This window comes from Vipera berus, assembly GCF_964194415.1.
Source record: "Vipera berus genome assembly, chromosome: Z".
Lineage (NCBI taxonomy): Eukaryota > Metazoa > Chordata > Lepidosauria > Squamata > Viperidae > Vipera > Vipera berus.
The window spans coordinates 90,199,785-90,221,441 of record NC_138205.1 but is presented as its reverse complement, the minus strand read 5'-3'; the positions used below and the strand labels follow the sequence as shown (position 1 = coordinate 90,221,441).

The 21,657-nt window shown below is 41.3% G+C and overlaps 1 protein-coding gene across 4 annotated transcripts in view; it reads right to left on the bottom strand.

The window, feature by feature from the left end:
- The window catches only part of ANKRD28 (ankyrin repeat domain 28), a gene marked incomplete at its 5' end in the record, with an annotated part of 85,095 nt that overhangs the window by 51,380 nt on the left and 12,058 nt on the right, over positions 1 to 21,657 (bottom strand). For 2 of the 4 annotated variants that reach the window (XM_081345082.1, XM_081345084.1), the window contains 3 exons: positions 1,824 to 1,902; positions 5,131 to 5,214; positions 6,157 to 6,273. In XM_081345082.1, coding sequence (XP_081201208.1) covers positions 1,824 to 1,902; positions 5,131 to 5,214; positions 6,157 to 6,273 — 280 coding nt within the window. Of the gene's footprint in view, positions 1 to 1,823; positions 1,903 to 5,130; positions 5,215 to 6,156; positions 6,274 to 21,657 lie in introns of those variants that run through there. The other 2 variants (XM_081345085.1, XM_081345083.1) reach the window with 1 other exon arrangement.

Here is a 21,657-nt window from a genome sequence, read left to right as displayed (position 1 = left end):
AGCGACCGCAGTAGCTCTGCAACATTCACCCTGGTTATTCCCTCCCTCCCCACCCCGGGTCTCCCTAGGCACCAGGCCTTCAATACTCACCCTGCGAAGATCGAGATCTTTCGCTTTCTTGGCTGTTCCAGGCCTTCAGTGCGTTCGCAGAGATTCGAGGCCTAAAGTAATGCAAGATCACGCGAGATCAGTGGGGTGAGATCTCACACTACTGATCTCACGTGATCTCATGGTACTTTAGGCTTCTGTTCTCTCAACAGAGAATGGAACCGAAGCTGGGGGACACTTCCATGTTCCTCCGGAGGCTGGATCGGGCCTCCGGAGGCCTTTTCCAGGCCTCTATGGGTCGGAACTGAAGCCGGGGAATGGTTCTGCACCCCCCACACACACACCCCGCAGCTCAACCCAGGCTCCAGAAATGTTTCCAGGCCCGATCGGGTTGTGGGGGGCTGAGGAAGCATCCCCTGGCCTCAGATCCGGGTGGCAGCAGGAACCGCGGCAGAGACAGATATTCCCAGGTGAATCCAGCATGGCAGAAAGGGAGAAACATGCGGTATCTTAGTGGGTCAGGGAGGCCTTGGGGGCCTGTTCCATTACTAGCCCTCCATAGCCTTCCCCACCCTGATACCTCATGTTCGCTTAACAAGCTGCGTGCATTTTAACAAGCAAGGGAATGATCTTATTCTAGGTACAAAATTCACTCTACGAGTTTTCGAGTTACAAGTGGAATGGGCAGGCTGCATTACACTCGTACCTCAAGGATTACATGTATTGATCTACTAGAACTAATGATACACAACATGACTCAGTGAGCTATACAGATAGAACTTTACATACAGCCACAATTGAGCCCAGAATTTTGGTCATGGTCATTAAATGAGCTAGCTACTGATGGGATGAGACCCTTGTGATGCTGGGCTTAAGTGGCTGTGGCTTTCTGGCTGTGGTGGGGCTGGGGAAAAACAAGGTTTCCCAGGAATGGTGGGAGAGGCGGCTTATGAAATTATGTGTCTAGCTAGCCAAGGGTTTCTGGCCTGTTGCAGACATCCAATCAACTGACGTTTCCTGGCCCAAGGGGTTGAGGAGGAGTTGTGCTCCCATGATTATAAAGGGAGGTGCACACAAATTTTGATTAGATGGCTATGGGGTCATGCAATGGTTGGAACCTCAGGCAGGGATCATGGGTCCCTTCATTCAGCACCATAATTTTGATCACTGAACAAATGATTGTAAGTCAAGAACTACTTCTACTTCCTCTTTTGGCATGCTAATAATCACTGAAAACAACTGAACTTGCTAGTATATTTTTCATTCTAGAAAATTTGGCATATTCTAACAATAACCCAAATTCCTCCGATCAAAAACAGTTTAGCAACTTTACATTTTCATATAAAAAAAGGAAAATATTAGAATTCCAATGTGACAATTAGCCATATAGATCTTCCTAACACTTATTTTTAACCATTGTTTTAAATAAGTTAATTCATAACATCTGACATTTTTTCCTCTGTAAAATTCATAATTCTAATTTTTCTGATTTTTTGTTGCTTGCTTTAAAATAAATATTTTAATTAAAACTTGGTTTCTCTATGATTTTTTTTCCAATCACAGAAACAATATAATAGCCAGAAATATAGTATCATAGTGGCAGTTACATCTCTTTAGAAATGGATGCCCACAAAGTTGACCTTTTGTTGGTATTAAAATAGTTAATATATAAAAGAGATTATCAATATTTCTTACTACATTTGCAAGGATTTGTAAAAAAAGGTTTTCCATATGAAGAATTTGCCCAAAATATCTATAAACAAAAAACTTCATACCAGATAAAATAAGCAGCTCAATAATTTCTGCATCTCCAAAATATGCAGCAGCATGTAAAGGGGTCCGCTTTTCATTATCCTTTATTAAGAGGAAAAAAATATTAATCATTAGCAACTCATTCATGAAATGATTTACAATTTAAAATTCTGGCATAAAATATTTGCTTTCAGATTTTTTTAAATCGAAGCAATATATTAAAACTGAAAATATAAAATAAAGCAATAAACCATGTAAGCCAAAATTATACAGGAGAAAATATATTTTAAAATTCATACAGATGTGTATATAAATACATTTCTAATCTTCAAGACATAAAATATCCTTTTATTAAATGGGATGTTTTAATCAGACTTAAAAGTTCTCGTTAAACAATTTGTTAAAAAATGAGTACTACTTAAATAAATAATTATAATTTGTTAAATTTTATTTGCTATTAAGTAGATGAATCATAACTTTAAAAATCTAAATAAGTGTCCTCGCTCTAAAAATAAAATAAAGCACTGATTGGATAAACAAAATTATTACTATAATTTAAAAGGTGGTAATAGCAACAATAATTATATTAGTAATCTTCTAAATATTTTCAGTGATTAATTGAACTGAAACTTATTCTGATTCTAATAAAGTATTTATTTTATTTTTATTTAAAATATTTGTATGGCTCCCCATCTTAAATAATTCTGGGTGGTTCATAATAGCAACACATAACCATAAAACAACAAATAAAATAATCAAACAAAAACAAGGCATGATCCAGATGAGTACAACCTCTTCCAATGTCAAAGATAATAAAAAGCACTCTCCCTTTTTAGGATTGAGTCAAAATCAATGATTCCCTATCCAGTATCTTGTAGCATCCAGGCATTTTGACAGAATCATCTGTCCAAACGGGGATAGAGACATACAGCTGGGTATCATCAAGATTGATGACATTGTACACTTTACCATCAGATAACCTTACCCAATGGTTTCATGTAGGTTGAGGAAGGAGAGGAAAGGAGAAGAGAGGGGCACTGCATGAGCCTTGGGCTCTATTCTCCTTACCCACCAGCATCAAGTTGGAACCGACAACAAAAAAAAATAGAATCCACAAAATGGTGTCTCCCACTCACAATTCCAGAGACAGTCCAGATGGAGACCAGGATTAATGGTTTTGAGACCCAGTAGAGCCATGACAGTTGCACCATCCCTGAGCCCTCCAAAGATTATCAGCAGATGCAACCATTGGTGCTTCAATGCTATTTTATTTTTATATATTTATGTGTACTCATTTTTACAAATAACTCAAGGTAGCAAACATATCCAACACACCTTCCTCCTCCTATTTTCCCCACAACACTATGAGGTGGATTGGACTGACAGAGGCACAGGCCCAAAGTCAACCAGCTGTCAACCAGCTAAGGCTAGACTTGAACTCCTGGTCTCCTGCTATCCTCCAGACAACCCACTTCATCCAAGGGCCTCTCTAAAGCTGCATACCAAAATAGGAAATTTGAATATTACATGAAAATTAAACGTTTAACATGGCTGGGTACACTGACATCTTTTGAAAAAAAGCACACCACTGTCTTCAAGATAAGCAGTACCGCCACCTTCCACAAAAAGGCAGTAACTACTGCTTAGGCCCATCCACATGCCACCTTCTGGGAGGCCTTAATCAACCAGGAGGGGCAAAGGTCCAGAATACAATTGGCCAAGCTCATAGCCCACTTACTCAGGTCAACTGGTTAAACTCCTCCCTGATAATAGGAAGATTTGTTTCAGTTACTTCCAAAGGATCTGCCTAACCAGAATTCAACTAGCAACTATATCTGACAGATGCTACGAATATTCCTTAAAGTGGCCTTGCAGGACCTCCCTAGTCACCTGAAACAGGGCTCCTGGCAGCAATTTGCAGATGCAATAAGTATGGAGAACTAAATATGTTCTCCACCCTTACCACCATAAGGTTAAGTTCTCACATAGGCTCCTTTGACTTCATTCTTGATCTTCCTCCAGAGTGCTCTAGATGCCTATATTATTGCATCACACCAACCAAATATTTAATGACATATAAATCAACAAAATGAATGTTTCCTACATTTATTCAGGAAATTCAATTTGCCAAATGATTTTTTTTCTAGCAAATGAACAAATTAGGAACAGATTATCATGAAAAAAATTATCTATGTGGTCACTAAGAGTTTATATGATGTTACATAATCAAATATCACAAAGAAATAGTTAAACTGACATTGCTGTTCCTGATTAGTACATAAAACGTATTTCTCAGTGTGCCAGACTAATGAAGAGAATCTCAATTATGCTTTTTACTACATCTCAATAAATTCAGAATTTACTTTTAATCAGAAATGTAAAGTTATAGATATATACCATTTTCAAACAGATATACAGAGAAAATGTAGCTGCATATATGTAAAAATATTGCTGTTCATACTAACTATAACCCATCCTTCCAGATTCTATTTTTACATACCCTATGGCATAAATAGTGGCAAAAATCCAAAACAGTCTAATAGGTATGTGCTCTAACTGTCTAAAGGGACAGAGGAGGGAAGAAGAAATGGAGTACGGTGGAAGAGGGTTAGGTTATATTATGTGAACAATGGGCACAGTTCCGAGGCCCAATAAACTCCAAAGTGCTACAAAAAATTTTTAGGTTTCTCCAAAAATTTTTAGAAAGGACAAAAAAACCTGCTAAATCTAATTTTAATTGAACAACTTTATTATAAAATCATTTATTTATTTTGGGGTTTCGGGCCCTATGTAATGTTTGGTGTTAATGGAATGATATTTATGATAGAACACTGAAAGAACTATGCCACATTTTAACATTTTATTGGAATTTTTTCTTGTCCTAACATCCATGAAAACCAATAATTTACTCATACTAGTAATAAAGCAATTAGGAAGCTTTGGTATTCATGGTATACCGAACAGTATTAGGAAGCTTCTTGCATTCATGAAAGAAAATTAACTCCAGTTCTACTAAATTGCCAAATAACATATTCAGGAATTATTTGACAGTGGAGTATCAACCTAGAGAATAAACACAAATAAATTCTATGACTAAATACAGTGTCAAAATGACATTTGTCATAGCAATTTTCTTTCTTGCGATTTGTTAGTGATAATTGAATCTTTAAAAATACATTTTAAAACTATAAGGGTCTTGTTTAACATTAATTTACTAAAAAATAGCTAAAATCTGTCAAGGAGAGTAGTAACAGTATTACCTTGACTTGCATGAACTGAATTTACTAAGATTAAATCATATTCTAAAAAGGAGAAAACAAATCTGTTTACCTGAAAATTGACATCTTCTTTTTTAAAAATTAGTGCACGAACTTCATCAGGATCTCCATTAAATATAGCTTGGACAAGTGGTGGCTGAAATATAAACAACAGCAATATATTTTAATTTTAAGATGAGTAATGTTCAAGTGTAATTATATATTAAACCATGAATAACAAAACATTTAGAAAGTTATCTTAGAAAGCTATAAAAAGAATCACTACAAAATGTTCTGCTTGAACAAATGTACTATTTTCAAAACAAAACGAAAATGTATTCTATTATGGAATATATTACATATTGTGACAAAAGAAAGTTATATATCCTTACCACATTACTCTAAAAAATGCAATAATACATTACAACAGAAAATACAGGAAAGTTTATGTAGTTATTGTGATAAACTGCAGAATATCTAAATTATCTGATGATAATCATTACATATTTTGAAAAATATCTACTGCAAATGTTATCATTACAAAACTTGCCAATAGAAAAAAAGGAAAGTTTATGTAGTTATTGTGATAAGCAAAGAAGTGCAAAATATCTAAATTATCTGTTGACAATCATTACATATTTCTAAGAATATCTACTGTACATGTTTTATCATCCTTACAAAATTTAGGAAAACAATGCACACATGCCATAGTATAATGAATCAATCTAAATCTTAATAGAAACATTAGCTTCTATTACAAGATTAGTTTAAACCACATGATCTATGTATACATGTTTAAGAACACAGCATACCATGAGTTCTTAAAAAAGAATTCTCAGCCAATTAGAATCCATTAAACTAGCAGATACTGATCATTAAGTATTTCCCCTTTTTATTTCTAAAGAAAATGGCCACAATCTTCCTAAGAATATTAGAAAATAGTTTTCCATAAAATAGGAATTAGTATATATTGAATTTTTATTAATTTCTATTTTGACAGATGAATTATCAATTATATTTTATATGCAAAAGTATTTATATCAAGTCAAATGATTTGAACCAAAATTATAATAAGGCACATACAAGAGAAGTCCCTTACCATGCCATACTCTGAAGCTGAAGGATGTAGAGATATGGTTTCCTGAGGCAGTTTGGAAATAAATGTGGGAGAATCATCTTCCACCTCCTCCAAAACAACAATACACACTCGACTCATTTGATCATTAAAAAAACCAGCAACTTAAATTTGCAATTGCCTTGTTGCAGTGATACGCAGACAGAACATAAAAGTTCTTTTCTTCTAACCTGTTACAAAAAACTAGTCCCGTGTTTTCAAATTTTTAACTCATACAACTAATATGCTTACTAGTTGCCAATTCAGTTAACAATGTATTTTCTAACAAAGTTTTCAAAAAAAATCCGTTCCTACTGAATTTTCATTCAGTATTGATCTTAGTTCAAACAATATTAAAATACAAATTACAACAGTGAATATATTCTATATATTATATCAAATACATTGCTTTTGTTTAATTTCTACATAAGTTTTTTCTAAACAGTATGCTCGTTGTTATAGACAACATAACACCATTCTGTGCAGAAAGAGACAATTGCTCTGGCAGAGATAATCACAGCTCTCCCCAGTCCAACAAGGTCAGTCTTCAGTTGATAGTAGTCAGATTTCTACCAGAAAAGGCACACATGACTAATCAAGTGCTTCCATTCATAATTCATTTTAATTAATAAAATGTTAGTCTTCATATCTAAAACTCACAAGTAAAAATTATTTTTCTATAGTTATTCAAAACTAGATCTTCAAGATTAATATTTCTTCATTTAAAAATTCCTGAAATGTATATCTAGGTTGCAATGCCTTCACACATAACAATTCAGACAATAAAGGACAATAAAATGGAAATAATAATGATAATACTCTTTGTTCAACCCAGATTCCCTAACATACAGTAACAAAGAATGCTTCACTCTAGCAGGCAGAAAGCAATGCAGTATATTTGTTGTCAAGCATCAGCCCACTGTTCTAGCTGCTCCAAGAAGGCATAAAAACAGCAAGTACAAGCACTTTAAGAAAATACTAAGCATAAGCACTTGAATTATTGCTTTAGACTTTACGCGCAGAAGTAGTTCATCACTCCAATGCTTCTTTTTATCACTGTGTGAATAGAGTTCTTCTTATAGCGTCATTCAGACCAAAGTAAGATGAAAAAAGAGTGGGAGCAGTAAGGGGGAAAAAATCAGATCCTACATATAATCAACTTCTTTATTCAAAGATCTATGTCGATGCCATCTTGGAGGTTGCTTCAGGTTAAATGCTCAATCCAAAGACTACTATTAATTTATGATTTTTGATGCAGTAGATGTTATTGCAGATATAGTGCCTTAAAAACATAATTACAAAAGACACTAACAGGAATAAAGTTGCACCCACAGCAGTACTCCAATCAAGCGATCATCTAAATAGCAGGCTGCAGAACCGCAGTATGAAATGCCTAGTAATGCTCACATGTTACACTTACCAAAGAACTAAGCTACTGCTCTGGATGCAACTTCCTGTGCAGAGAGAAGAAAGAGCTTTTGGGCAGTTCTCACAGAGTATCCATGCCAGTTGTGTATGACTAATTCAGTTCTAACATAAAAATTCTGTTGATACTTTTAACATTTTCCACTAAAAGCCACAAAAAGCTTAGCCTACTGGCACAGCTAAGTAACAATATAGAGAAACAAACAATTCCAAACCCCTAACTACTTTCATCTGTTACTCTATTTTTAGAGCAGTCTCTGTTAACCCACTATGAGCATGAAATGTTTCTGACAGATACAGTCATAAAATCAACATTAAAAACCTTTCTAAAGAGGCAATCCATTCCAATGCATTCCTACTTACTAGATAAAAACTGTATATAAGCCACAACTTTAGTATTCTTATAAACTCTAGCAAAAACTGTATTCATATAGAGAAAAATAATCCATTACACTGAATTTACATTTTTTTAGTTCTAATGTGCTCAATGGCACCATTGATCTGTGAGAATATCATTCAGAACAGAATATACTGTATGCCCAAAGCACTAAAAACTGAATAATTATAAAACATACTGATGCTTATTAAGTAATTCTAGTAATATATTTCTATCCTTAACTGAGACAACATAGAAGCCAATGTGACCCTGGTCACATTGCATTCCCTTTCCACTGAAACTAAAAATTCCTATTAATTTCAAAACAGAGTAAGCTGCTGCAATGTTTGCTAAAACCAGGATTCACAATCCTGACCAGTAATCTTGCTATAGCCTAGAATTTCAGATTTTAATCATTTAAAACTAATACCTTTTACCCCAAAATATCCCTTAAAAATTATTGTTGGATAAAAAACATTCATGAGATTGGGTTGAAATGTTCATAAATAAAAAAACAGAAAGAAAACAGCAAAAAAAATCCATGTATAATTGGAATTTCTTGAGCTGTACAGGAAACATTCTGAGATGAGATTTGGACTTAACTTTCTGCATATCCATAAAACTCAGAAAGTGATTTCAACCCAGTCACTATGTCTACAACTCAGAGTTTCTGTGAGAATAAAATGGGGAAGAAACATTTAAGCATGCTGTTTTAAACTCTGGATGTTCAACTGCACTAAGAAAATTAATAAACAAAAAGAAAAAAACGAATTATGAAAAATGGCTAAATGGAATCCTCAATACAATTCATCTTCAATAGTTCAATATAATTCAAGCTTACATGTCCTCCTCAGTAAATTCCACATTCTGATTTACATGCTTTTAATCCCTGCACGCCACCTCGACTCACCTGTTAGATGAGTGGCCATATAAATAATATAAATAAATAAATATAACTGGGAAACAGGAACATTTCTCACTTTTTAGGTATGCAGATGACTTAGGCATTCTGGACATTAATATTTAAGATTTAAGATTTATTGAGATTTTTATACCGCCCTTCTCCCAAAGGGACTCAGGGCGGTTCACAGGGCATAAATATAAACAACAGTACAAACATTAAAAGATAATTAAATTAATGCCCAAGTTAAAACCAGAATAATAAAACAAACCTATAAAAAACCCAAGTACCCCCATCAGGCCAGACCCGCTAGTTCAAATAAATGGGTCTTCAACCCGCGACGGAAGGATCGGAGGTCTGATGCCATCCGGAGCTCAACCGGCAGTTGATTCCATAACGCCGGAGCACCCACAGAGAAGGCCCTCCCCCTGGGGGCCACCAGTCGACATTCCCTGACAGGAGGCACCCTGAGGAGGCCCTCTCTGTGGGCGCGCACAGGGCGGAGGGGAGTCGACGCCGGCAGCAGGTGGTCCTCGAGGTATCGCGGACCCATGCCATGTAGGGACTTAAAGATCATAACCAAAACATATTTCCAATCCACTAAGTGCTCAGTTTAATCATTCTCAATTATGGTACAAGTTCTACTAAATACTGATTTAATATTTAAAGTACAAAAATATTTCTAAAAACATATTGACAGACACAATACATATGTACACATCGGGGTTTTAATTCTAAGATTTAGTTAAGGAATAGACTATTTTGGCAACAGAAAGTCATATATACTTTAACTAAAAATAAGTTATAAAATAAAAATAAATTTCAGCAGTTGATAAAACCTGAAACATAAAAGCATCTGCTAGAATTTGTATATTAATTCATTCTTATTTATTTAATGAATTAATGTAAGTATTACCTGTATTCTAATATCGTTTAAAAGGTTTGCAGAAGAATTAGTAAAGCATAATGTCTAAAAATTTAAACGGGTATTCTGATTGCCTATTAATCGTATTTTATATACTTATGCCCCAATCTGCCCTTGATTGCTGGGTGAGAAGGAAGCTGGAGGTTTGCAAGCTCCACCTGATTCGCGCTGCTATACCGCCTGATCTCCATTGGGTCGTTGAGTACATGCAGGGACCCAGTGGGGTAGGTGAGCACTGCAGAATCCCTGTAGTCCAGGGGTGTCAATTTCATTGAGGGCCGCATCAGCATTGCGGTTGCCCTCAGGGGGCCGGGTGGGTATGGCCAGGGTGGGCGTGGCCTACTGGGTGGGCGTGGCTATAATGTGTATGGCCTACTGGGTGGGTGTGGCCAGCTCTACATCATTCGCATGAAGGGTGCTTATGGGGGCCTGGGCAGGAGTGGGACAGATCTTAGGGTCTCTGGCAGAAGGAGGGTCTCTGGGCCAGGGCCAAGGCAGTGGGGGCCGTTCCCTCACTGTTTCCAGGATGGCTTCACGGGCCACATGAAACCACTTCATGGGCTGGATGCGGCCCCTGGGCCTCGTGTTTGACATGTCTGCTGTAGTCCATCATAAGAGTGAATGACTTCAGGAGAGTTGCAGCAGTTATAACTTTGACACCAAAGTTTAAGTTTAATAATACTAATTTGAAAAAAAATCTTAGTTTTCAATAGTATTTTATATCTCGATATTACATTTAGAGAGTAAAGTTAATTGCAAATTACTGATATATAATTGTTTGCTCAGAAATCTACTGCATTTTCTACTTTAATTTATTAACAAGAAGCTTTTTTACAGTTTGACCCTCAGTTTACATTTCAGGAGACTAAAAATTTCCAGAATTTAATTTGTATTCATCAGTTCTTCTTGGTGCTGTCTAGCTGAGGAAAAAATAAACCTCTAAAATGTCTCCAATTTAAATACATACATTTTTAGCAGATTACTCTAACTTGGTGGTAAGGAAAGAAAAACAGGGAAATTTCTTTATGGTTAAAATACGTTGCTAGGGTAACAAAATGTTTACCAGCTACGGCCACTTGAAAAAAAAATCCTCCCCAAAATCCCATGGCTATAGCAGGAGGGCTACTTAGAAGTTATTACCAATACCTTACAGTATTTATTTCAGGAATACTTGCTACTTTCCACTGAAACTGAAATTTGGAAAAGGAGGAAAATAACATTATTCTGAACTTTAGAAGGATGGGGAAAACATCCTTAACAACAATTTAAAATGTTCAGCATATTAACACATTAATTTCAGCCTTTTTAAAAACTAATATATATTAACAAATGAGCTAATAGTGTAAAACATTTATAGCTTAGAACACATGTATGTAACAAAATATTAGATTTTTGGGGGCAATTAAGCTGACTTTGTAATAATGCTGCTTGGGTGTGTATGAAAGCCATAATAAGCAGGCATATACATAGAATGAAGGCTACTGCTAAGCACATTGATTTGTGCTTCTTAGATTGTAAGCCGCCCTGAGTCTTCGGAGAAGGGCGGGATATAAATGGAATTAAAATAAAATAAATAAAAATAAAAATAAAATGCAACTACCGTATATACTTGAGTATAAGCCGAATTTTTCAGCCCACTTTTTGGGCTGAAAAATTCCACTTAGGCTTATACTCCAGTCAACAAAAAAAACTTACCGAGGACTTGTGCGCGGCCGAGGCTTTGGTGCTTCCGGGATCGCGCGCACCTCTCCCAAGCCACCGCCGTCCGAGACCTGCCGACGTTTGGGGAGGTTTGGGCGCCTCCCCAAACCTCCCCAGGTCTCCGTTCCTCCGCACAGACCTGCCGACGTTTGGGGAGGTTTGGGTGCCTCCCCAAACCTCCCCAGGTCTCCGTTCCTCCTGCCGACGTTTGGGGAGGTTTGGGCACCTCCCCAAACCTCCCCAGGTCTCCGTTCCTCTGCGCAGACCTGCCGACGTTTGGGGAGGTTTGGGCGCCTCCCCAAACCTCCCCAAACGTCGGCAGGTATCCGTTCCTCCTGCCGACATTTGGGGAGGTTTGGGCGCCTCCCCAAACGTCGGCAGGTATCCGTTCCTCCTGCCGACGTTTGGGGAGGTTTGGGCGCCTCCCCAAACCTCCCCAGGTCTCCGTTCCTCCGCGCAGACCTGCCGACGTTTGGGGAGGTTTGGGCGCCTCCCCAAACCTCCCCAGGTCTCCGTTCCTCCGCACAGACCTGCCGACGTTTGGGGAGGTTTGGGCGCCTCCCCAAACCTCCCCAAACGTCGCGCAGACCTGACGACGTTTGGGGAGGCGCCCAAACCTCCCCAAACGTCGGCAGGTCTGCGCGGAGGAACGGAGACCTGGGGAGGTTTGGGGAGGCGCCCAAACCTCCCCAAACGTCGGCAGGAGGAACGGAGACCTGCCGACGTTTGGGGAGGTTTGGGGAGGCGCCCAAACCTCCCCAAACGTCGGCAGGTCTGCGCGGAGGAACGGAGACCTGGGGAGGTTTGGGGAGGCGCCCAAACCTCCCCAAACGTCGGCAGGTCTGCGCGGAGGAACGGAGACCTGGGGAGGTTTGGGGAGGCGCCCAAACCTCCCCAAACGTCGGCAGGAGGAACGGAGACCTGGGGAGGTTTGGGGAGGCGCCCAAACCTCCCCAAACGTCGGCAGGAGGAACGGAGACCTGGGGAGGTTTGGGGAGGCGCCCAAACCTCCCCAAACGTCGGCAGGTCTGCGCGGAGGAACGGAGACCTGGGGAGGTTTGGGGAGGCGCCCAAACCTCCCCAAACGTCAGCAAGGAGGAACGGAGACCTGGGGAGGTTTGGGGAGGCGCCCAAACCTCCCCAAACGTCGGCAGGTCTGCGCGGAGGAACGGAGACCTGGGGAGGTTTGGGGAGGCGCCCAAACCTCCCCAAACGTCGGCAGGAGGAACGGAGATCTGGGGAGGTTTGGGGAGGCGCCCAAACCTCCCCAAACGTCGGCAGGTCTGCGCGGAGGAACGGAGACCTGGGGAGGTTTGGGGAGGTGCCCAAACCTCCCCAAACGTCGGCAGGAGGAACGGAGACCTGCCGACGTTTGGGGAGGTTTGGGGAGGCGCCCAAACCTCCCCAAACGTCGGCAGGTCTGCGCGGAGGAACGGAGACCTGGGGAGGTTTGGGGAGGCGCCCAAACCACCCCAAACGTCGGCAGGAGGAACGGAGACCTGGGGAGGTTTGGGGAGGCGCCCAAACCTCCCCAAACGTCGGCAAGTCTGCGCGGAGGAACAGAGACCTGGGGAGGTTTGGGGAGGCACCCAAACCTCCCCAAACGTCGGCAGGTCTGTGCGGAGGAACGGAGACCTGGGGAGGTTTGGGGAGGTGCCCAAACCTCCCCAAACGTCGGCAGGAGGAACGGAGACCTGCCGACGTTTGGGGAGGTTTGGGGAGGCGCCCAAACCTCCCCAAACGTCGGCAGGTCTGCGCGGAGGAACGGAGACCTGGGGAGGTTTGGGGAGGCGCCCAAACCTCCCCAAACGTCAGCAGGAGGAACGGAGACCTGGGGAGGTTTGGGGAGGCGCCCAAACCTCCCCAAACGTTGGCAGGTCTGCGCGGAGGAACGGAGACCTGGGGAGGTTTGGGGAGGTGCCCAAACCTCCCCAAACGTCGGCAGGAGGAACGGAGACCTGCCGACGTTTGGGGAGGTTTGGGGAGGCGCCCAAACCTCCCCAAACGTCGGCAGGTCTGCGCGGAGGAACGGAGACCTGGGGAGGTTTGGGGAGGCGCCCAAACCTCCCCAAACGTCGGCAGGAGGAACGGAGACCTGGGGAGGTTTGGGGAGGTTTGGGGAGGCGCCCAAACCTCCCCAAACGTCGGCAGGTCTGCGCGGAGGAACGGAGACCTGGGGAGGTTTGGGGAGGCGCCCAAACCTCCCCAAACGTCGGCAGGAGGAACGGAGACCTGGGGAGGTTTGGGGAGGCGCCCAAACCTCCCCAAACGTCGGCAGGAGGAACGGAGACCTGGGGAGGTTTGGGGAGGCGCCCAAACCTCCCCAAACGTCGGCAGGTCTGCGCGGAGGAACAGAGACCTGGGGAGGTTTGGGGAGGCGCCCAAACCTCCCCAAACGTCGGCAGGAGGAACGGAGACCTGGGGAGGTTTGGGGAGGCGCCCAAACCTCCCCAAACGTCGGCAGGTCTGCGCGGAGGAACGGAGACCTGGGGAGGTTTGGGGAGGTGCCCAAACCTCCCCAAACGTCGGCAGGAGGAACGGAGACCTGCCGACGTTTGGGGAGGTTTGGGGAGGCGCCCAAACCTCCCCAAACGTCGGCAGGTCTGCGCGGAGGAACGGAGACCTGGGGAGGTTTGGGGAGGTGCCCAAACCTCCCCAAACGTCGGCAGGAGGAACGGAGACCTGCCGACGTTTGGGGAGGTTTGGGGAGGCGCCCAAACCTCCCCAAACGTCGGCAGGTCTGCGCGGAGGAACGGAGACCTGGGGAGGTTTGGGGAGGCGCCCAAATCTCCCCAAACGTCGGCAGGAGGAACAGAGACCTGCCGATGTTTGGGGAGGTTTGGGGAGGCGCCCAAACCTCCCCAAACGTCGGCAGGTCTGCGCGGAGGAACGGAGACCTGGGGAGGTTTGGGGAGGCGCCCAAACCTCCCCAAACGTCGGCAGGAGGAACGGAGACCTGGGGAGGTTTGGGGAGGCGCCCAAACCTCCCCAAACGTCGGCAGGTCTGCGCGGAGGAACGGAGACCTGGGGAGGTTTGGGGAGGCGCCCAAACCTCCCCAAACGTCGGGAGGTCTGCGCGGAGGAACGGAGACCTGGGGAGGTTTGGGGAGGCACCCAAACCTCCCCAAACGTCGGCAGGAGGAACGGAGACCTGGGGAGGTTTGGGGAGGCGCCCAAACCTCCCCAAACGTCGGCAGGAGGAACGGAGACCTGCCGACGTTTGGGGAGGTTTGGGGAGGCGCCCAAACCTCCCCAAACGTCGGCAGGTCTGCGCGGAGGAACGGAGACCTGGGGAGGTTTGGGGAGGCGCCCAAACCTCCCCAAACGTCGGGAGGTCTGCGCGGAGGAACGGAGACCTGGGGAGGTTTGGGGAGGCACCCAAACCTCCCCAAACGTCGGCAGGAGGAACGGAGACCTGGGGAGGTTTGGGGAGGCGCCCAAACCTCCCCAAACGTCGGCAGGAGGAACGGAGACCTGCCGACGTTTGGGGAGGTTTGGGGAGGCGCCCAAACCTCCCCAAACGTCGGCAGGTCTGCGCGGAGGAACGGAGACCTGCCGACGTTTGGGGAGGTTTGGGGAGGTGCGCGCGCACCTCCCCAAACCTCCCCAAACTTCGGCAGGTCTCCGGACGGCGGCGGCTTGGGAGAGGTGCGCGCGATCCTGGAAGCACCGAAGCCTCGGCCGCGCGCAAGTCCTCGGTAAGCTCCGGGCGGTCACTTGCTTCGCGTCTCCTGAGGGAAGGGGGGGCGACTGGAGCGGGCGTGTTTCCTCGCCTGCTGGGCGCCGCGATTTGCCCGGGGAACGCGCGGGCCCCGAATGGCAGCGTGGAGCGAGGAAGCGGACAGCCAGGGCTTCCCCGAGAGCCGCGGCCACACAGGGTATTCCTGTGTATTCAGGCTTGCAAAATGGCGGATCGAGCCTCTGCTGGCGGCAGAGGCTTGCAGAACGGCGGATCGGCTTATACTCGAGTCAACAACTTTTCCCAGTTTTTGGGGGTGAAATTGGGGGTCTCGGCTTATACTCGAGTCGGCTTATACTCAAGTATATACGGTAAATCACACTGTAATCCGTGTGTGTTTACTTAAAATAAAGCCACTGTTTTCAGTAAGACTACTGTTAAGAATATAATAATCTTTCTGACATACAGGGCTTTTTTTGTCATAGAACCCTCAGAACGGAGTTCCGGCACCTTTTTTGGATGGAACCTTGTAGGGTAGGCAAGGCGGGTTGCATGATGTGTGAGTTCTGGCACTTTTTTCTTTTACAAAAAAAGCACTGCTGACATATATCTATCTGGGAATACCTTTGGAATATATATAGTTACAGTTTAAGTAATTTGATTGTGTATTGTGTTATGAAAATTATTGAAAATTTCCTCTTTCTTGACTAAAGAGGGAGGGAAGGCTATATTATTTGTACATTTTCTATTTCTTGCTGTTCTGCTGGAAATTCCTGATGGATATTCTTCCTGACAATTAATATCCTTTTTTTACATAACAATTGTTTTGATGCAGAAGTGCTATACTAACAAAGAAAAAACTTAGTTGCTACTATATTGATAAGAGTTCCTTGTGAAAAAGTAACTGTCAATTTGCCAAGATTTACCAAATTCGTTTTGAAAGAACTTACAATGAGGGGAAAAATATTTGATTCCCTGCTGATTTTGTACATTTGCCCACTGACAAAGAAAGGATCAGTCTATAATTTTAACAAAGAGAAACAGAATAACAACCAAAAAAATCCAGAAAAACACATTTCAAAAAAGTTATAAATTAATTTGCATTTTAATGAGTGAAATAAGTATTTGACCGCTTCGCAAAACATGATTTAGTACTTGATGGCAAAACCCTTGTTGGCAATCAGAGGTCAGATGTTTCTTGTAGTTGGCCACCAGGTTTTCACACATCTCATGAGAGATTTTGGCCCACTACTCTTTGCAGGTCCTCTCCAAGTCATTAAGGTTTCTAGACTGACATTTGGCAGCTTGAACCTTCAGCTCCCTCCACAAATTTTCTATGGGATTACGGTCTGGAGACTGACTAAGTCACTCCAGGACCTTAATGTGCTTCTTCTTCAGCCACCCCTTTGTTGCCTTGGCTGTGTGTTTTGGGTCACTGCCATGCTGGAATACCCATCCACAACCAATTTTCAATGCCCTGGCTGAGGGAAGGAGGTTCTCACCCAAGATTTGATGGTACATGGCCCCGTCTATCGTCCCTTTGATGCGGTGAAGATGTCCTGTCCCCTCAGCAGAAAAACACCCCCAAAGCATAATGTCTTCATGTTTCATAGTGGGGATGGGGTTCTTGGGGTCATAGGCAGCATTCCTCCTCTTCCAAACACGGTGAATTGAGATGATGCCAAAGAGCTCGATTTTGGTCTAAGCTGACCACAATAGTTTCACCCAGTTTTCCCCTGAAACATTCAGATGTTCATTGGTAAACTTTAGACGGGCCTGTACATGTGGTTTGTTGAGCAGGGGGACCTTGCAGATGCTGCAGGATTTCAGTCCTCCACAGCGTAGTGTATTACCAATTGTCTTCTTAGTGATTATGGTCCCAGCTACCTTGAGATAATTGACAAGATCCTCCTATGTAGTTCTGGCCTGATTCCTCACTGTTCTCATGATCATTGAAACTCCATGAGGTGAGATCTTGCATGGAGCTCCATCCCAAGGGAGATTGACCGTTTTGTGTTTCTTTTTGTGTTTCTTCCATTTGCAAATAATCGCACCAACTGTTGTCACCTTCTCATCAAGACCATTCCAGTCTTGTATAGGTCTACAATCTTGTTCCTGACATCCTTGGACAGCTCTTTGGTCTTGGTCATGGTAGAGAGTTTGGAATCTGATTGATTGATTGCTTCTGTGGACAGGTGTCTTTTATACAGGTAACAAACTGAGATTAGGAGCACTTCCTTTAAAACAGTGCTCCTAATCTCAGCTCATAACCTATATAAAAGACACCTGGGAGTCAGACATCTTGCTGATTGATAGGAGATCAAATACTTATTTCACTCATTAAAATGCAAATCAATTTATAACTTTTTTGAAATGCATTTTTCTGGATTTTTTGTTGTTATTCTGTCTCTCACTGTTAAAATAAACCTACCATTAAAATTATAGACTGATCATTTCTTTGTCAGTGGGCAAACATACAAAATCAGCATGGGATCAAATAATTTTTTCCCTCACTGTAGGAAAAAAAGACTAAGAAGTGGAAGGATTGTTAATAAAAATCTAGTGATGGTTTATGAATGTCAACTCTGAAACATTTTTGTACTTCTAATGAATTACATCAACACTGAAACATTTACTAAAATTTGAAGTTTACATGTACTAGGTTATAAGGAAATAAATATATTATTAATCATATCTAATATAGGTTATCCTACTACAGGTAGTCCTTGACTTACAACTATTCATTTAAATGACCACTGAAAGTTACAATGGCACTGAAAAAAGTGACATAACTGTTTTTCACACTTACGACCATCCCCATTCAGCATTCACATGGTCACGTGATCAAAATTTGGACACTTGGTAACTGGTACATATTTATTACATACCCAAGGGTCATGTGATCACCTTTTCTGGTCTTTTGACAGGAAAAATCAATGGGGAAGCCAAATTCACTTTACAATTACGCTAGTAACTTAATATTTGCAATGATTCACTTAACAACATACTTAACAAGAACTGCAGAGGCGACTGCCAGATAGTTGAACATCCAGTTATGAGGCCACCGCTGTACCACCCAATAAAAAATAGTTTCTATAGATAAACTTCTAAAAATTCCAACTTCTGCCTATTATTATCACTACACCTGAACAATGTGACTTTATGAAACCACAAGGATTAAATTTAATATCTTTACCTTTACTTCATTATATATGAAGTAATGGTAAAGATATTAAAAGAATATAGTTCTTATCAGTAGTGCTTATTTTTATACTCAACTTTGCATGGACTACAGTCTCCATAATGGAATCTAAAACAGAGGTCCCCAGCCCCTGGTCTGTGGCCCAGCACCAGGCTGCAACATGCCAACAACCGGGTCACTCAAACAAACAAAGCACCATCCGTGGAATGCAAGCAGCAGGCAAAACCACACCCCCTCCAGTCCAAGAAAAAACTTTTCTCCATGGAAACCAGTTCCTGGTGTCCAAAAGGTTGGGGGCCACTGATTTAAAAGAGTATTAAGAAACACCATGTTTCAAGAGCAGAGGAAAATGAAAAGAAAAAAATCTGAGTGTAGTAACAATGTTTAAGTTTAGCCCTGTAAATCAGTAAAGTACAGAAAAGAAATAAAATTGCTTGTCCTTATTTATTATATACAATACTGGTATAAGCAGGTACTGGTTTTGGCTCTAGAAAACAATGATGCAGGACAGTTTACTTTTGCATTTCAGTTTTAAGAAGAAATTCAACTTGAAAGTATAAAATTCAAACACGTGGATCCCTACTCTATTTACGCTCTACTCTAACTTAACTGACTTTTATTAGTATTTACATCTGTATGTGATCAGGATTTTTTTTTACCATTTGTAACTTGAAAGATTTAATATTTGCAAAACTGGAACTCATTGTTAGTTTACAGATACACGGCAGATTTTTATTTTTTTTGCATAGGTAATCCTCAACTTACAACCACAATTGAGCCCAAAATTTCTGTTGCAAAACAAGACAATTTTAAAAACAGATAAATAAGAACATTATTTTAATCTTTTGAGGAAATACACCACACGTATATATACTGGATGCATGTATCTGGGAAGTAAAAGGAGAAATGCTTATGTGTATATATATACATCATACACACAACTTAAACATACATGCACACATATAAATTTAAGACCTAAATCAAATTATTGCAACACCAAAACAGAAATCTTTTAAGTTGTAACCACATAAGTGCTAGTGGTATATTTCTTTCGATTACTATAAAGCACAAGGGAAAGGCATATAAAAGTCATTTTAAAATGAAGTCTGCATTTGTTGTGATGAAGCTAATAAATAGGACAGTATAAAAAGTAGACTACTGCCCCCTGCGGTACAACATCAGAATATCACCCAGTATGCTACTGTATTCCAATAATTATGCATGCAAGTAAATTCTTGAAATATATTTAAGCCATATAAATATGTTTCATACATTTTACATATAATTAAACTAGAGGGAAGATTGAAATTGTGCTAATAATTCTAGAGTTTTTATATGCATTATCAAAATAGAATTATTTTCCCCAGCTATTTATAAAAACCTGGTTTAAAGTGATAATTTCTCAAATTAAGTTGAATGACACAAGAAACTGTCATCAGACTTCTGAAATTCAAAGCTGTTAGTTCATGAATGAATTTAAAAATGTACAAATAGCAAAAATCAGAAAATTCACTTTTTAAAAAAGTGCCAAATGTATTTGAGAACTTTTTCAATTAATTTAGTCAGCAATAAAAAATTATTCTGAAGATAAAATGCAACTATTAAGTGACAGAAGCATATGACTGAAAATCCCTGATAAAAGACAAAAACAATTTAATCTCTTTAAGTACCAATACCATCTCATCATTTAGATCAATGATAGAACATTTATTTAGCAAGAATGCTGAAAATTACGTTCTGGATGGAACATGTTTGAAACCTGAAACAATGTTCAAGTATTGCCTAAACAGAAGATCTGAATATAAATCAAGCTTGCACAGTACCCCTTAATTCTCTAAAAAATAATGAATCACATTTTCTAAAAATTATTATAATTTTGATAATTTATTTGATTAACTATTACGGTAAGACTATTCAGTCCTCTACAAGGATATCATTCATGTAAATTCTTCAGTGTCTCTGTACCTTCTGGACAAAAGTCCCTTTGATCCAGCTGTACTGAACAATTTCCTCTGAAGGACTTCAGACAGATCTGCCTTTTTGTCTTCAAAAAATGTCACCAATTTCTACTATATTTCTGACCTTGAAAGACCTGGCTACATCAATGAGTCGGTTTATTAAAAAGGAAGTGCTCTTCATTGAAATTTTAGTCCACCTAGAATTTACTTCTTAGTCCAGTTTCTTATCTTATTGATCCTACCCACCAACCCTTTGTAATATAAGGTTGACACCTCTAATTTTACTTTGGCAGGTGTATTACTCCAAGCTACTTCAGGCAACGCTCTCTTGTGTGCATAACCTTCCAAGCAGGTGCTGCTGGCTAATGATATATTTAATAAGGACCTTAATTATTTTTTTATTTATTTTAAACAAAATTTGTAAAGTTGCCCAATTCAGGCAATGTGACTCTGGGCAGCAAACAGAATAAAAAACAAACAATAAACTAATCCTTACCACCATATAATTAAACAACAAAGTGTGTGAAATGCAAAACATTAAAATATTTATCAAATTTATATGGCTGCTTGTTTCAGACAAAGTGTCTCTGGGTGGTGTACAACACTAAAAAAAATACTATATAAACCAGCAGCCCCCAACATTTGGGGCACCAGGGACCAGTTCCACGGAGAGAATTTTTTCCACAAACCAGAGTGGGCATGGTTTCATGTGCTGCCTGCATTCCATGGATAGGGCTTCGCTTGTTTGTGCAGCCCAGTTTCTAGCATGCTGCAGACCAGTGCTGGTCCACAGACCGACGGTTGGGGACCCCAATATATACTATATAACTATATAAAAGCAATCATTAAAAATGGCCATTATTAAAAATATTAAAAACATTTATATTAAAATTTATATTAAAAATATAAATCAAACACAGTGATAGTGGTACTTTAGAATAGCCCTGATCTCCTGGGACCCTGAAGCCAAAGCTAGGTCTTCAGAGACTTACCGAACATTAACAGGGATGGAGCCAACCTCATTCAGGGGAGCAGGGGGGAGGCAATGGAAAGAATATTCCATAAGGTGGGTGCCACAGAAGAGAAAGCCTGCCTCCTGGGACCTGTAAGTAAAAGGCTCTTGCAGACAGGATCTAAAGCATGCTATCTGCCAGACGTAATGGGACAGGTAAGATGTAATTGGGGAGAGGAGGTTCTTCAAATAGCCCAGTCCCATGCCATGTACTTTGAATTGGTCCCAAACTGAAATCAATGCAGCTTATGTGCTGTTCTAGAAACAGACACAACTCCTTGTGCCACTGCATTCTGCATGATGCTTC